This window comes from Carlito syrichta, unplaced genomic scaffold (assembly GCF_000164805.1).
Source record: "Carlito syrichta isolate Samal-C Ts95f unplaced genomic scaffold, Tarsius_syrichta-2.0.1 Scaffold310619, whole genome shotgun sequence".
NCBI lineage: Eukaryota > Metazoa > Chordata > Mammalia > Primates > Tarsiidae > Carlito > Carlito syrichta.
Window position 1 is genome coordinate 242523 of NW_007254715.1, and position 18326 is coordinate 260848.

Here is an 18326-nt window from a genome sequence, read left to right on the forward strand (position 1 = left end):
GTCTTGAACCCGTGGGCTCAGGCAATCCACTCACCTCAGCCTCCCAAAGGCACAGGATTATAGGCTGAGCCACTGAGCTCGGCTATGTATTGTACTCTTAACAATCAATTATTTGTGTTGTTTTTCACTTTCTTGATGGTATCCTTTGTAACATAAATGTTTTTAATTTTATTGAAGTCTAACTTCCACATTTTTTTCTTTTGTTACTTATGCTTTTGTGTCATATCTAAAAAGTCACTGGCTACTCCAAGGACATGAAAATCTACTTTTATATTTATTTGCTTCTCAGAGTTTTATAGTTTTATATTTTCAGAGTTCCCAGTATTTTTACTATTTCATTCTTTGTTCAATTTTGAGGGTTTTGAAATATATATATATGATATTAGGTTACGGTCCAACCTAAATCTTTTGCATATGCATACATAGTTGTCCAAGTACTATTTGTTTTTTAAAAAAAACAAAACTACTCTTTCTCCATTAAATTGTCTTGGCACTCTTGTCAAGAATCAATTGACTGTAAATATGTGGACTTATTTCTGTATTTCTAGACCCTCAATTCCATTTCAGTGTTCCAAATGTCCATCTTTATATCAGTACCACACTGTCTTGATCACTTATATTACACTTGACCATTTCAGTAAATTTTGAAATTGGAAAGAGTGAGTTTTTTAACTCTACTTTTTTAAGAGTGGCTAGGACATTTTTGAGTCCCTTGAATTTCAAATAAATGTTAGTAACATCTTGTCAAAATCTGCAAAGAAACTAGTTGGGCTATGAACAAAAATTGCATTAAACAGCAGGTCAATTTGGAGGATGTTGCCAACTTAATAATATGAAATCTTCTGATACATAAATATTGTGTCTTTCCATTTATTTTAGTTCATCTTCAATTTATTTCAACAATATATTCTAGTTTTTAGAATATATATTTTGCATTTCTTTTATTAATTTTATTTCTAAATATTTTATTCTTCTGATGCTATTTTAAATGAAGTTTTCTTAATTTTATTTCCAGATTGTTCATTGCAAGTATATGGAAATATATTTGATTTTTGTGTATTGATTTTGTACCCCGTAGCCTTGCTGAACTTATTTATTAGTATTAATAGTTTTAATTAATTCTTTAGGTTTTTCTATATATGAGGTCATATCATATGCAAATAGAGGAAACTTCTCTTTTCCAATCTAAATGTCTTTTATTTCATTTTTTTGCCTAACTTCCCTGGCTAGAATCTTCAGCACAATATTGAATAGAAGTAGCAACAGGTGACAGTGTTATCTTTTCTCCAGTTTTAGTAAAAAATCCTTCAGTTTCTTATTGAAGTATTTGGTTATATTATTATTTTTAGCTCTCTAATGGTTACTTGCATAATTCTAAATAGCATACCTAATAATATCTATTGACTTGTTATTCAAAAGTTAGAGGCATTAATGTATTTTCACTTTCTTGTATTTCTCCTTTTTATTCATAATCTCTAAATTTATATTTATCTGCCAATCTATATTCAATTTTGTATTAGCTATCTCTCATTTTATAGTTATTAGGTCTATGGATTAATCTTTATACCCAATATAAGCAAAACTAATTGCATTATGGTCATATAAATATTATTTAGCACAAAACAAAAAAATTATGATTTGACCTTAAAATAATAAAATGTAATTATTAAACACTTAATTAAGGAAAATATCCTTAAAGGTCATAAAGAAAAATTTATACCTTTAGAATATATTTTGAATCATATTTACTTCTTTGAATTATAATTATCTGCCATTTCTTGTGTTTAATATTGTCCTCTATCTTACATTCCCTTTTCATTTGGCATTAATCAATATTTTAATAAGAACTATGAATGGTAACATTCTGACCACCTATTACTACCAAAAGAATCCTAACCTCATATTAGCATAATAGTTTGGTTAGAATGGAGTGTTAAAGTTTTGTTCAAAATATGTTCCTTTAGAATATTTAAGGTAAGGAACTTACCCTTATAGTCACATTAATTGCTCTGGTGTCAATATGACTCTATTTCTTTTAGTCTATCTCTTAGTATGTATATATTTTAATGTTTTATTTTGAATTAATTGTAAATTTTTTCTTTAATGAAATTTCAGATGGTTTTATTGGAGAATTCTATTAAATCTTTAAGAGTAGCAACAATTCTGCATCTCCGAAGGGAAAAGAAGCCAAGAATACTTTATAACTCATTTTATAAAAATATTACTCTGATCTCAAAACCAGACAAATGCAGTACATAAAAAGAAAACCATAGATCAATAACTCTTATAAATAAATATATAAATAGAATTCAACAATATATGAAAAGAATTACGCCCAAAATTCCAGGTGGTTTTATTCCAGGAATACAATGCTGATTCAATATTTGAAAGTAAACCAATGTAATCCACATTACTAAAAAACTAAAGATAAAAAGATCACATGATCATAATAATCGGTGAAGACAGAGTAGTTGACAAAATTAAATACCCATTTATAATAAACACTCTCAAAAAACCTTCCTCAATTTTACAAGTAACTTCTACAAAAATAATAGCTATCTACAGTTGCTATCCTACTTATGAATGGTATAATCTTCCACAATTCTACTCAATAATTAGATCCATCTTATAAGAAGTTAAGAAAGAAATATGGAGCCAGTAGTTTGCCTGCATTGGGCATAAGTGTAGATTGAGTACATCTCTTCCCAGTTCTATGTTCAGTGACATCTCACTAGCAGACTGAAATTGACTAAACTAGGCTTTTTTTTTTCTTGTATACTCAGTTGTTAAATATTTACAAGCACAGAACCAGCCAAAACTGTGTGCCACTGAAAAATGTGGTACATATACATGATGGAATATTATGCAGCCATAAAGAAGGACAAAATTATGAACTTCACAGCAACTTGGATGGACTTAGAGTCTATAATATTGAGTGATCTACCACAGAAACAAAGAACTGAGTATCACATGTTCTCATTCATAAGCAGACCTTGAACAATTATTGCAATACTATAAGAAAAGGACTGGCAGTAGTTGAAAATTGCCAGAGTGGGGGACAGGGGCAGGATTGGCAGTAGTGGGAATCTGCCGGGGGGGCACACCTCATTAACAAGGGTACCTGCATAAAGAACATTTGTATACCTAACCCTGAATTGTACCCTACGTCTTTAAAATAAGAAATTAAAAAAAGAAATGAACTTAAAATAGAAATGAGTTCAGAAAGATCGGGTTTCAACTTCTTTTACATCTAAATTGTACAATTTAGAGACAATTCTTCTGTATTACTATAACTCATATGGGTTGTGACATATAACTGAGATTTTGGGTAGTAGAATGTTATTTCACAGTATATCAGTTAGTCGACTTTAGGGAGAAAAACAGTTCTTTAAGCAAAAATTTCACAGCAAGATCAGATGATTTTAATAATCATTCTACATGACAATTGGACTATGAGATCAGTGTTCAGACAGAATATCTCTTCATTTACTCAATAAATATTTATTGGGTACTTGTTACATGGCTGAAACTGTTCTGATTGTGTTGGACAGGAGAATAAAAAAGTAAACAAATTAATTTTATTCACCTGTAATGAAAACAACATGGAGTGATATAAAAGACTTGAAAATGTTTTGTAATTGTGTGGTCAGCAAAGATATATCAATATTTGAGCTGAGACTTGAATTACAAAGAAAAGATAGCCATGCTGAAAACTCAGGATAGATGTGTAAAGATGAGATATAAAAGACACAGCCAAATTTTACCAATTAAAATATGGAAAATTATATTCTGATTCTGGATAGTCTCTTAATATTATAAAATAAAAATAGTAGAAATTTTCTTTGTTAATTATTCTCCTCCTCTTCAACTTTCTAATAAAGCATATAATGTTCTCTTATCAATACACTATAGTTACTCTGAAGGTCTTTGAATCCATATTTCGTTCTGGTTTATATTTGTCCTTTATTTGGGGAAGCAAATTATAATGCATTTTCAAAATTATATGACAAAGATATTTTGTCTTGAACTTGTGTTCACAATATAACTTTTGAACAAATGTTCTATAACTGAATGGTGGTTTATTCTCCTAGCCACTGCATTCTCAAATTTTTGTAATGAATATATAATTATGAAAACTTAGTGCAACCATTGCATTGATTCTTCAAAGTAAATTTGCCTTTTACCTATTTACACAACATTCACTTATTAGGATTATCAGAACAGGTAAAAACTTCAACCAAAGATACCACATTTAAATATGGAGCTACTGCTTCTGCTTGAGGTAGGACATATGAACCCAGATTAGTTAGAATTTGTGTTTATGTAGGTCAGGTATCAATACTTGTGATGTAGGTAATAAGAATATTTTAAAATTACAAAAATCTGTTGTACCTCTAAGAAAGAAAATTGGAATAAAAATTTGGAAGCAAAGCTATTCAAATTTTCAACTGTATCTATGTGTAAGCGACTTTTGATATACTATCCTTTATGAACATTTTGGAAAACACTGTTCTGGTTTATTAGTATCATTTATTAATATTAATTTACCAAAAATTCTAAGACACAAATTTAATTTATTTCTCAATTTACTTGGAATGCCCACCCTCTAATTTTTATGACACTTGTAAAATTAAAACTAAAATAAGCCTTTCCTATATGCAAAGGACCACCTAAATAGTCCTATGTTTCATGTTCATACTAAAAGTTGTGCAGCAACACTCCTAAAGCAATCATCTCTTTGAAACAAAACATGCACAGATGACTTTCTGATAAATATAGCCTCTGATTCTACTAGTAGAATATTACCCAAATTAGATTCTGGCGAAGAGAATAATTTCTTACTTTCAATACTGAGAAGAACTCACCTGATCACAAAGAAGGCTACTGTTTCTAGTGCCAACTTTATCACAATCACAAGATTTGCAAACATCTATGGCTGAAGGGTCTGCACCAACTTGTCGAAAAAAGTAATCCTTGCATAGCTCACAGTTCCTTCCTGCATCAGGGAAAGGTTATGCATTATGACTTCCAATTCATTAAAATCAGCTGCATAATTCAAAATTAAAGACTGTATTCCTTTGAGGGAATTCTATAATTTTCGGGACGTCCATTTTAATGCACCTTTCATCTCTACCTGCCAATTTAGTGATCCAGAGCATATGAAACAATGAACCTGTTACAAACTGTGCTTTACTTCATTAAACTCCCATCTGTTATATAATACCACATTTCTAAAAAGCTGTGCTTTGTAGGGGCCCATACATTTTGAAAGCGTTTGTTCCAAAACTTAAAACTTTATGTCTAAGGCCAGACACTTCATCTAAATTAAATACAGTATGAGAAATTTTTATGTGTGTGGTAGATGATACTTACATAGTTAGAAGTCAGAAGGTATATAGTATTAGAAACATTTTTCTAGGACTAAATCTTATAAAATGGGAGACAGCTCCTAATACAATTTTTTATTCTGTAGTTAACATGATTAAAAGCAAATGCTTCTGTAGTGGCCATTATTTTTCATTTCAAATATCCAAATAGAAATTCATTATACTTAAATATACCAAGTAATTTCATATTAAATACTAGAATAGCTTGACATATTAGATATATTAGCTAATTCCTATAGTTTACAATTTATTAATTGGAAATTTTCTCTTACTATATTATATAATAAAAATCCTAAACTACAAGGAGTTTCTAAAGTGAATGTGAATAGCATATAAGACAAGGAAATAAGCTGACATAAAGCTCAAAGCTATCAATTCCCCCTTTAAACATTATATACTTTGTTCAAAAACTGTTGGAATTGGCCCACTATTAGAAGATTACAGAAATAATCAAGTGAAAACACATTCTGAAGGATACTGGTTATAGACTAATTAAAAATTAAGTGGATTTACAATATTTCTAGAATATTTCCATTTACATATGCTGATGACTCCTAAATTTATATCTTTATGCTGGAAATCTCTTCTTTATTTATCATTCAATGAATATTTATTGAGTGATTACCATGTTCCAAATACGATGCTAAGTGCTGAGGAATACAGTAGTGAACAAAATACACAATACATATTGCATCTTTCTCACAGAGTTTTCTTACAGTCTAGCACATAGGATGAACATAGCTGCCACTAACATCTATAGACAATTCTGATCTTTTCTAAGGTATCACAAAAGGTCTTCCTTGAAGAAAGGAGCTTCAGAACTGGGTTTCCAACTGCCCACAGGAGAGTTTCTCCTATGTCTCTTGGAAACACACAGTGAACATGTCCAAAACAGAAACTTGCCATCTCCCTCACTTGAGCCTCCCTCCTAGATTACCTTTGTTAATGGGTGGTGTCAACTTTGAGCCTATTGCTCAAAATGGAATGTTAGGTGTCGGTGTTTATTCTCCTTCCCTCCCTTACCTATGCTCTGTTCACACAATGCTGTCATTTTTCCATCCTAAATACCTCTTGGATTCACTTCTCCCTCTCCAAACTGCCTTAACTGTACCCCAACATTATTTTTCACCTGAACTATTGCAGTATCCTGCTACCTGGTTTTTCCAAACCACTCTTGACCTCTCCAATTCATTCTCTACTTGACAACCAAATGGATCCTTTTAAAACAAGTAACTGATCACACCACTGCACTCCAGCCTGGGTGACAGAGCAAGACTCCAACTTAAAAAAAAAAGGAATTGATTATGTCCCTTTTATACATAAAACCTTTAAGCAGAATCTCACCGACCTTAGGATCCAAGCCAAACTTTTACCACAATTTACAGAGTGCTCTATGATCTGGTCCCTCCTTCTTCCTTGCATCTTTTTTGACCACTAGCCTTTTGTTCTTCCTTTCAGTTCTTCAGGGATACCGTGTATACCACTGCACAAAATGTTTTTCTGTGAACCTTAGTTTGCTACCCTAATATTCCTCCCTCTTGTTCCTTCACCTGATTAACTCTCATTCTATTTTCGCTATTTTAGCAATCATCAGTTAACTTTGTAATTGTTTCCTTGCATAGTCTTTCCCACTATGCAATAATCCGAAGACAGGAAAATTCATTATCTTGTTCATCTTCATATCCCCAGAAACTAGCCAAGTTCTTGTGACATTTTAGTTCATCAATAATTATCTAATAAATTCATTCATGCTTTAGAGTCGCACTTTCAAACCCATCAGACTTAGGCCATCATATTTTATAAATCCAGACATCAGCCATTTTTGCTTTTAGCATACTGGCCGTTATTTTCATGACTAGTCAAAATGCTTGGTAGTTTTAGAACAAAACTTTGTCACTTTTGCATTGAATTCATTTTTTAAAAAAGAGTATTGCCAGATTACCAGTGTCTGTGCCAAACCTGAATGAATGTAGACATCTCCACATGAGAATCAGACATAATGAACAATGAGTGATACAAGAAAACTTATTTTAAGGATATATATGTATTCAAACTAAGCATTCTTGAGTTATTCAAAATATACTTGTAGTTTAATTAAATTGTGTGAACCCTTAAAAAAACTTATTCTGAAAAGATATAGTTTAAGTCTAGATTGCTATTTCTGAAAATCTCTTAATGATTTGGAATTAGGAAGATTTGTTGAACCTGCTTTGGTTTTCAAACTTAATGGTATGAAAACACATTCTTAAATAAGATAATAATAAAATAATCTAAAATAATATGCATTGTAGATATAAGCACAAGGCCTCAAAGACCAAGTCAGCAATTTATTATTTGCTCCTTACCTGTAGTGTTATGTTCACAATCCTCGCAAACTCCTCCTCCCCCTCTGAGGTGCTCCAAAGGAAATGGGTCTACTGAGATGTTGTAGTGGCAGCTTCTGGAATGGCGGTTGCATTGACAAGGTTTACAATTGAAAGCGTGAACTTGATCACCTTGGCGGAAAGGCTTGTCATTATAAAGAGGCAAGCAGTGATCACACTAGAACAACAAAGAAATATAAAGCCATGATTTTCTTTCCTTTTACTTATACACCAGGTACTTTCATCAGATGTAAAGCCAATATGAATGAGTTAAAAGCCAGCATCAATTTTATTTTTAAAAAATATTTTATAAATAAAAAATATCATATTACAGGTATGATGGGGCAAAATCATAAAAGTGACCATACACACTGAAACCATGAAAAGCAATCCTAATAATCAAATCATCATTGTAAGTGAATGAGGGTAGTAACGATAGTATCCTCACTTATTCTATATGGGAAATATTTATCATATGGTAGGTACATAGCAAATACTTGGTGCACATATGATGGATAAGGCAAACTTGGATTTTAAATCATAATGTTTTTTTTCTTAGTGATGGAGATCTCTCATGGACTAGCCAAGTTCTTGTGACATTTTAGTTCATCAATAATTATCTAATAAATAGGGAGGTTTATTTGTTAGGTCATCTGATTCATTAATGTAACCTGAACATAATAAGTTTAAAGTGTTTATTTGAACAGAATAGATTGTATAGAATAGCTGGCTTACCACTCTTCCCCACACCCCATCTTCCATATTGTGCAATATTGCTATGATATTTATTAAATGCATATTCCCTTTTCTAGGAGAAAAAGAAAAAACAGAAAGAATACTTTGAGCAGTGCTTGCCTTCATCTTGTCCCATAACTTACTAGCATCTTTTCTATGCCTTGGAATTGTCATACTTCTTTCTAGGTTTGGATCAGCTTCGAATATTTTAACCTTTGTGCTTTTAGTGTCGCGAAACATCTCTGAGAATTCTTCTAATGTGACCTTCATGCTGGCTTTTCTTTATCTAAGATATTGTCACCCTATTCGTGGTAACCATGTTTATGTTTATGTAAAATTCATCTTCACCAAGTTGCTCTGGCTGTATATCTAGAATCACTCAAACAGCAGTAGTGATTATTTCTTCTGTAAATCCCTTTATGTTTAATTTGAATTTTACTTCAAGCATTTTCTTTGTTTGCAGCACTTTCATCTTTGTTAGCCAATTCTCCTTTTTGAATATCTGTGTGTAAAGTGTCACTTGGGTTTGTCACTGACAAGGAGGCAATATGTTTCTCTATCTGTGAAAAAATGGAATCATAAATGTGTAGTGACCAATCACTAACACACTTTCAAAAGAGAGACATGATTGGTCACTGATCATGATGTGCATGATTTACGAACTGAAGAGCCAGCAGCAATAATGTTCTAGTTGCTCTCAGTAATATCCATGGCAACTGATATTTGAATCACATTGTTGGAGGACTGGTAGCGTTTAACTAAACTATGGTAACTGAAATTCAAGCATATGAAAATTTGAAAAGGAGAGGACTGTTTGTATAACTAAGAAAAAATTTAGTAAAATCACACAACAGGTCTGTTATGCACTGGAACAAATCAACTAACACCGGAAGTGTCTTATTAAATTAATAATTATAACTTTCCGATATAAATAAAATTTATGTACAAAGCAAAATTTTTCCACAAATATAAGTAACAACTCACCTGAACTGAGTTTAGTGTAAATTCAGTAAGTATCCTTATATAAAATAAAAGAGTTAGCATCCTTTTATAAAATGAAAAAGGGAGTAGGAAAAAAAAGCACTGTAATTTGACTACTAAATAAGTCAAATATTAACATGAGATCTTTTAAAAATTTATATATGTGCAATTTTTAAAATCGGATAATATGTGTATGCTGTGTGTCTCATATTAGTATATATTTCCATATTATTTCATATATTACTCATATTTTTAATAAAATAACATTCAACAATTCCACAATTATTACACATTTAGTTTTTTCCAATTTTACTTCGGAGGCGTAGTAGATATATGCATTTTCTTAAGAATATTGTAAGAGATAAAATCACATAATCAGAGTATAAGCAGTTTTAAAGATTTTTGTTAAATAGGCCAATTCCTTCTAGACAAATAAAACTCATTTATAGTCCCACCAATATCTGAGAATGTCAATTTTCTTGTTTTGTCCATACTAAAACTATGATTATAATGTCGTCATTATTTTGATTTTAGAAAAAATATTGTTGTTTTAGCATGTATGTCTTTGACTACTAGTAAAACCTAATATTCTTCATCTACTTATTGGTTATATATAACCCTTTTTGAGAACATTGCTCATTTTTCTTTTGAAGATTCATTTTTGTTGAGCCTAAGGATCTCATCAGATGTTAGAATTTTTCTGTTTCCTGTAAAACAGTAAATACTTAGTTCATAATTTTAATATATATTTACATTTATTTACTTTTAATATTTTGTTGGCCAGAATTTTCAGCATAATAGTTAAATTATATACTATATCAGTGATGGTAGGCATAATTGTCTCTTTTTCTGATTTTAATTAAAATGTCTTTAAAGCTACAACTTTCATAATGATGTTGACTATTGTTTTCACATAGATGATTTTTATCATTATAAAAAGAAGTTTCTAATCCAAACCACCAAGATGCATTTATGTTAAAAAAAAGAAAAAAGTATTTTGTCAATTTTATGAAATGTTCTTATTTAATTGTATGACCAATTGAATTAATTATGTAACATGTTAATAGGTTAATTGTATTTTGAGAATAAACCCAACTTCATTAATGGTAAGTAATGTCAAGTTAAAAAATATTTAGAATTTTTTAAATTGATAAATGAGATTTCTCTATGACTTTATAAAGATTTATTAAAATGAACCTTAAACTGTTAATAATCAATATATATGTATTTAAAAAATTAATTTTAATATCAAAATGACCAGAAAATTTTCATATTGACACCCATAAAACCTATTACATTTTATAAAGTTATATTTCACCTAAAGTATGATTAAATCAAGATAAGATTGAAAATAAATATAGTAATTTCTAAAAATTATTTTTCTTATGCTTTATTTGCTGTGGAATACTAAATGTGACTTCCTGAAGTGCCCAATGTATGCCAGAGTTACACACTAAATTATAAATCAGGACATTCAAGTCATATAAAATAATGTCTCCCTGCCTATTCATAATAATGGTCCTTAGCTCTTTTTAAAAAATTAATGCTCTTTAAAACTATTTTGATATTAGGACACAAACATCATTCCCTTATTTAATTTTCTGTAATAAATGTTAAAAATTTTAGAACAGTTTGACATATTTCATAATCATTACTGGAACATACTATAGTCAAAAGCATTTTTTGTCAGTATTTACATTTTTTCACTGGTTCATAGTTGAGCAATTTCTTTCCCTAACATTTTTAAAGGAAGAAGGTAAAGACTACAAATTTAATTGTCCAGTGTGTTGCTGTTTAATGGTATTCTGAAAATTTTAGAATGAAAATAACGTGGGTTTTTTCTACTTAGGTGAGAAGAAAAAGAAAAAAAGAGAAAAGAGTAAAAATGTAAACATATAGGTCATAATGCTTACATCAGGTGAGCATTCCAATAAAATGCACACTTTAAATAAATTTTAAAATCCATATGATATTCTTTTTAGAATGATAAAGATTCTTTTTCCCCCAAAGCTATTTCTAATGCTTTGAGCTAAGATAGTTGCGTCTCATCTCTTCCACCACACTCTGTTAATAATTCCCTTATCTTTCTCCTATCACTTTGTATTTAAATGATTTGACTTACTTAAATGTATCTTCTAAGAAATACAGTTTATTGACTTTTTTTTTTTTTTTTTTTTGAGTTGGAGTCTCACTCTATCACCCAGACTGGAGTGCAGTGGTCACTCCCGACCACCACAGCCTCGACCTGTTGGGCTCCGGAGATCCTTCCGTCTCAGCCTTCCCAGTAGCTGGAACAACAGGTGCGCGCTACCACGCCCGGCTAATTTTTTGATTTATTGTAGAGATGAGGTCTCTCCAAGTTGCCCAGGAGGGTCTCGAACCCACAGGCTCAGGCAATCCACTCACCTCAGCCTCCCAAAGCGCGGGATTACAGGCTGAGCCACCAAACCGGCTTAGTTTATTGATTTTTATGCTCACTGTGTCATCCACACAGGAGCATAACAGACAATTGCTAATAATTTTCAAAATCATTCTTGAGGGAATTTGGAGAGAAGACACAATGGAACAATTCGCAAACAGTGTAAGGTTTACATAAAGTATTCATAATTGGTCTTTATGAGATGAATTTCAACGAAAAACTTACAACATGAAACTTCATAAAAGAAAGACGTGGCAGTCATTAGAACATTATCAATCACGGGTCTTTAACCAAAAATATTTAAATTGAGGGAAACTATCTCTTTAACTTTCCATCACCAGCAATAACCATATACAAATGAAATTTGTTTTGTAAAATCAAAAGTTAGAGATTAGGTACAGGTAGGAAGTCAGCTTGGTTCAATTATTGGTGCTGCCACTTACTAACTGTAGAAAGGCCACTGTGAAAAATAACATTTAGTGTATCCTTTCGACGGTTGGGCACTATATTAAGTATTAAAATGGGTTATTTCATTGCATAATTTAGGCATTGAGTCATACAGTAACCCACATCTGATTTCCATTCTTTGACTTACTAGTCCTATGTTCTTGTCCAATTACTTATACAGATTTAAGCCTTATTTTCTCATCCATAACAGGGGAATAATAATACTTGTCTCATAAGGTTGTTGTAAAGACCAACACTTATCAAAGTGCCTGTCACACAGTTGGCCCATGCAAACTTGTCTTCTACTTTGATTATTATTAGATTCAAAACTGAGGGTTAAAGAGCTCAAATAACATGAACAATGACATCGGACAGTCCTTGAGTCCACACTTTCTATGAATCTCAGTTTTAATATCTTACTTATTATTGACTCAAAATAATCTTAGGATAAGAGGTAAATTTAAACAATGCTCAAAACAAAGCCTGGCAGATATTATGCATCAAAATAGAAAGTCATAGGTGGAGGAGGAGGAAGAAGAAGGAAGAGAGGGTAAGAATCCAACAGAGGTGTTGATCTCAAGTTTGAGTGGCACCAGCTATACATAAGATTGTCCTTACGTAATATGTTGTCTATAACCATTAATAGGGGATTCTGTGATCATAAATGTACGTGTCTATAATCTGCCTTAGAGGAAGTAGCCTATAGAATGAAGGAAAGAGAAATTTATGACCAAAACTTATGACGAAAATTAGTTTCTGGTCGATTTTATTATCAGTAGCTATAATTATAGAGGGGCCTTATTGATAGTATTTCCTAGGAGCCATCAGATATAACTATTACTTCTTGTAGTAGTCCTATGGGGGGAGAGGTGTGTTTTAATCAGATAAATAGAAGAATAGATAAAAACTCAATTTCCCACTCCTTGGATTTGAAGGGGAGAAATTAGCTTCTCAAGTTCTCTTCCCCACATCAATTAGCCATACAATTAACCTCATTCTTAATATTTTAAAAACTCTTTGTCTTCCGTTGTAAAAGTTTGGCCAAAGGCAAAATTTTACTGTAAAACAATGCCCTACGGCTATTTTTCTCTTTACATCAAAGTATTCTTATTGAAAAATTTGCTTACTCTATGGCAGTGCTTTTATCATTCAAGTTGTGCATTCTTAAATATAAGTTGGTGGAAATGATGAGATGGAACCTGTGGTCCTGTCATACTGATTTCAGATGCAGTTTATCTTTTACAAAACAACTGCTGGCTGTTTGGGTTTGGGATACTGCCCACATGAGTTAGTGGAGCAAATCCAGGAAAAAGATTCCTTTCATATTTCTATGAAGACATTTGCTTTTTCATTATGCTCTTTAAAAATATATCATTTGAGACTTTATACTCATTGTCAAGCTAAAAACCATGATCAAAAAGCCTTATTATAAATAATAAGTAAATGCTATACCAGTGCTCCAAAGACACAATCCTGGCTTCCTTACTCTTTAAAATAAATAAGGAATTTTGCCACTAACATTATGGAGTATTTTGATCCTAGCAGTCACTTATTATTGAAAATGGCTGGCCTTTCTTTTGTGGAGAACAAAAATTCTACAGAAATATCAGTTAATATATTACGTTTTCCTGAAGAAAACAAGAATATCTGTCATCTTATAATTCTTAAATTAATTTTTTTAACAAAATATATAATGCAAGGGTGACAAGAATTTGTAGAAAGGACCAGTGCAGACACTGCTCTGAGGAGGGTAGTTTAAGCACTCCTATTAGGAGCAACATCTGAGTACTTTCCAATTGAACCAAGAAATTCCAATGAGAATTTAGGAAAGAAAGTTTTAAAAACCACTTGAGAAAGACTTTTTTTTTTTCTTATAATGAAGTATTTATAATAGCTAAGAAAATAAAACAAGTTAAATGTCCCAAAGTAAGAGAATGGCTAAAAATGTCCCAAATCAGTCGGGCTCGGTGGCTCAGCCTGTAATTCCAGCACTTTGGGAGGCTGAGGTGAGTGGATTGCCTGAGCCAACGGATCGAGACCCACCTGGGCAACTTGGCGAGCCCTCATCTCTACAATAAATCAAAAAATTAGCCGGGTGTGGTAGTGCACGCCTGTAATTCCGGCTACTCGGAAGGCTGAGGCGGAAGGATCGCCGGAGCCCGGCAGGTCGAGGCTGCGGTGGCCGGGAGCGGCGCTGCCCTCCAGTCTGGGCGACAGAGTGAGACTCAAACTCATAAAAAAAGGCCCAAAAGAAATACAATGCTAACATTTATAAATATATAGAAAAATATTCACAATACAGTTTGATTTTAAAGTTAAGTTTAAAATAACATATAAAGTATAATCCTATTTTATAGATAAAGGCAGTTGTTTTTTTTTGTTTTTTTTGTTTTTTTGAGTTGGAGTCTCACTCTGTTACCCAGATTGGAGTTCAGTGGCCACTCCCGGCCACCGCAGCCTCGACCTGCTGGGCTCCGGCGATCCTTCTGCCTCAGCTTTCCAAGTAGCTGGAACTACAGGCACGCGCTACCACGCCTGGCTAAGTTTTTGATTTATTGTAGAGATGATGTCTCGCCAAGTTGCCCAGGGGTCTCGAACTCGCGGGCTCAGGCAATCCACTCACCTCAGACTCCCAAAGCGCGCGATTACAGGCTGAGCCACCGAGCCCAGCAATAAAGGTAGATTTATCTATAGATATAAATATACAACCTTAAGAGGATAGAAACAGATGATGTAGATTTATTTATAATAACAATAACATAAGGTCTGAAAGTATATAAACTTTGCCGAGGTTATCTATGGGTGGTAGGGTTACAGATGACTTTTGCTTTTTATAACTTTATTGTTTTCCACACTTATTACTAATGTATTTTAAAAGCTGAGGGCAAATAAAATATAAATACATGCATGGCTACAAGAAAGTTATGCATCATTTGCATGCAGCATTTCACTAAGAAAAGCAGATTAAAATGCTTCAATTTTACATTCTACAGAGATGAGCAAGAAACTACAGATAAAGTTATTCTCTTTTAAAGTTCAATGTAAACCAAAAGAGTATATAAATTACCAGTAAACAATACGATGTTTAAAAGAAACACATATTTCAAAACAATGAGATTAGTATTTAGAAGCAAAGATTTTGAGATGATGCCTAAATTTCTGTTTTAAAATTGATTTAAAACATGCTCAACTAAATAATACACCAACACCTATTTGGGTCTTTGATCCTAAAGATGAAGCTGTGCTAGTATTATTTTGTGTGGTTTACAAAGACAGAAAAATAATACTTTTTAGTGTATCCTTTGATTATAAAGTTTCATGAAAGCATTAAATTTTTGATTCCATAATTGTGTTCACAATTTCTTTCATATAATACGAGAACCATGACAAAATGGAAGAAATAATAATTGGCAAGAGCATTATAAGTAAATTTTTAAATATTCTTAATTTTTGTCTACTTTTTTTATCAATTATTTTAAAGTTTCATTTAAAATCTAGACTTCTAAGTATATCTTATATTTTATGCAGCTCCCGAAGCAAGTGGTTTTCTATTTAATGTTTTCCCAATCTCCAGTTGATCATTTGTCACTTTCAATTATGTTTCAGTTTCTTCTGTAACAACTGGATTTCCCCTGATATGTTTCTGGATGCTCAAATTATAAGATTAGACAATGGCTATATCAGGGTCAAGGACCTTTATCATTGATTCATTTAACTACTTTCATTTTGATAGCTTCTTAAAGGCTACTAATCAACTCCACTAAGTTGCAGCCAAATACTTTGACATGTTCAGGTATGAAAATCATAGAATAATCATTTAATCTAGAAGATACTGATGAAATTTATTTCATTATATTATATTCTAATAATATACAATGGCATTTCTGTCTTCTGGATCATTAAACTGGAATACACATTCTTTTGTTACTATTAAAGACTAACAAAGATAGCTTTTCAAAAATGATCCACAGGCTCCAAAGAATTTTTATCAACTCTACTCCCATCAGTCTCAATTTTGATTATTTATTTCTTAACACCTTCAAATTTACAGAGAAAGCATACACTTACATAAAGGAAAATTATAAGTAATTTAACTATAGAAGAAATTTATTTATTCACTTATTAAACAATCTTAAGTGACTATTATGTATCTTTGAAAAAGGGAGAAAAAAATGTCCTCTTAGTTGAAGATACATAAAGTAAGGCTGATGGGGGAGGGGATCTTCCTAAAAGGTACTCTTGGGAAAGCCTCTAGTGTCTAGCAAAATTCAATGACCTTTGAAAGCTTAAGTTCATAATATTGATCATGAGCAATCAAAAACAACTTGTCTTCATTGTCCACAAATTAAGAAATCAGAGGTGTAAAGAAGCTGGTTTTGAGTGATTTTGAAAAATGGATTACATTTTTTTTTTTTTTTTTTTTTTGAGTTGGAGTCTCACTCTGTCGCCCGGACTGGAGTACAGTGGCTGCTCCCAGCCACCGCAGCCTCGACCTACTGGGCTCCGGCGATCCTTCTGCCTCAGCCTTACGAGTAGCCAGAATTACAGGCGCGCGCTACCACGCCCAGCTAATTTTTTGATTTATTGTAGAGATGAGGTCTCGCCTGCCTAGGCAATGGGCTCAGGCAATCCACTCACCTCAGTCTCCCAAAGGCGTGGGATTATAGGCTGAGCCACCGAGCCCAGCTGGATTACATTTTTTTAGTGTTTATTTTTAAAAGTTACCTCTGGAAAACTTAAAAGAATTCCCCAGTAATGGTAGTTAAATTAATCTTTTATTTTTTCATAAGCTTACTACATACCATATGGGCTAAAATTTCAGGGACAATTGAAAGTGGACTCGATAAAGTGTGGTACATACACATGATGGAGTATTACACAGTCATAAAGAAGAATAAAATCATGGAAGAATAAAATCGCAGCAGATTGCATGGAGTTGGAGACCATCATACTTAGTGATCTATCACAGAAACAAGGAACTGAATATCACATGTTGTCACTCATAAGTGGGCCCAGAACATTAATCACATTATCACAAAGGAGGAATCAGCAGCCACAGGGCACTGCCAGGGGAGGGGAACACACATATCAACATAAAGGGTACCTGGTCCAATACCAGGGGGAGTGAGGACCAGTTGGAAGCCCAAATTTTACCTGCACACAGCCTACTTGTGTAGTTAATCCTTACTTGTACCCCATATCTCTGTATACAATAAAATTTAATTAAAAAAATAAAATAACTGAAAAAATTTAGGGGCACAAAGGACAACTACAGGTATTACTTTATTTTCTTAAGCATTTATAGAGAAAAGAGTATAATTTTTAAATCATTGCAATTATCATAGAAATTTATAAAAGTTCGTTTACTTATCAGTTTTCTTTATTAGACTCTAAGCTTCTTTAAGCAAGAACTATGTTTTATGAACCAAATCAACAGCAGCATAATGCCTAGAACACTGTAATTGCTCAATAAATAGTTGATTGAGGGAATGAATGACCAAGTGAATGTAGGAATGAGTGAGCAAATGAATGGATGATGTAAGAAAACCTCATTTCAATCATTGAATCAATTTCCTTCATTCCTGGCTCCAGCAGATACAAGGAAAAAAGGAAGAGAGATATTATGCTCTTTCCACCTTTAATAATAAAGTACCTACAAATATCATTTTTTCTAAGCAATACTTTCAGTGCAATAAGGGTAGCCAGCACTAAGGGTGTCAGCCTAAGTGCTATATTGTTAGCTGATTTAATCTTTCCAACCACCTGTGAGGTAGGAGCTGCCATTTTACCCAGGTGAGAAAACTGAGGAATAGAGAAAAAAAGTTAATAATTTTCCATGTCACACACTACAATGTAAACTACAATGTAAAAATATCTGAAAACAGCAATGTTTGGGGTTTTTTTACTCAATACTATATTTTTATTGCCTAGAAGATGTCCTAACACATAGTAAGCACTCAATTTACATATCTAGTTAGATGTTCTGCTGGGCTC

The 18326-nt window shown here is 32.4% G+C and overlaps 1 protein-coding gene across 1 annotated transcript in view; it reads right to left on the reverse strand.

Annotated features, from left to right (window-relative positions):
* Positions 1 to 18326, reverse strand: part of LOC103270873 (usherin-like) — a 248790-nt gene that overhangs the window by 112427 nt on the left and 118037 nt on the right. Inside the window, exons 10-11 of the mRNA XM_008068382.1 lie at positions 7733 to 7928; positions 4866 to 4996 (exon numbers count right to left, since the gene is read on the reverse strand). Coding sequence (XP_008066573.1) covers positions 4866 to 4996; positions 7733 to 7928 — 327 coding nt within the window. The remainder of the gene's footprint in view (positions 1 to 4865; positions 4997 to 7732; positions 7929 to 18326) is intronic.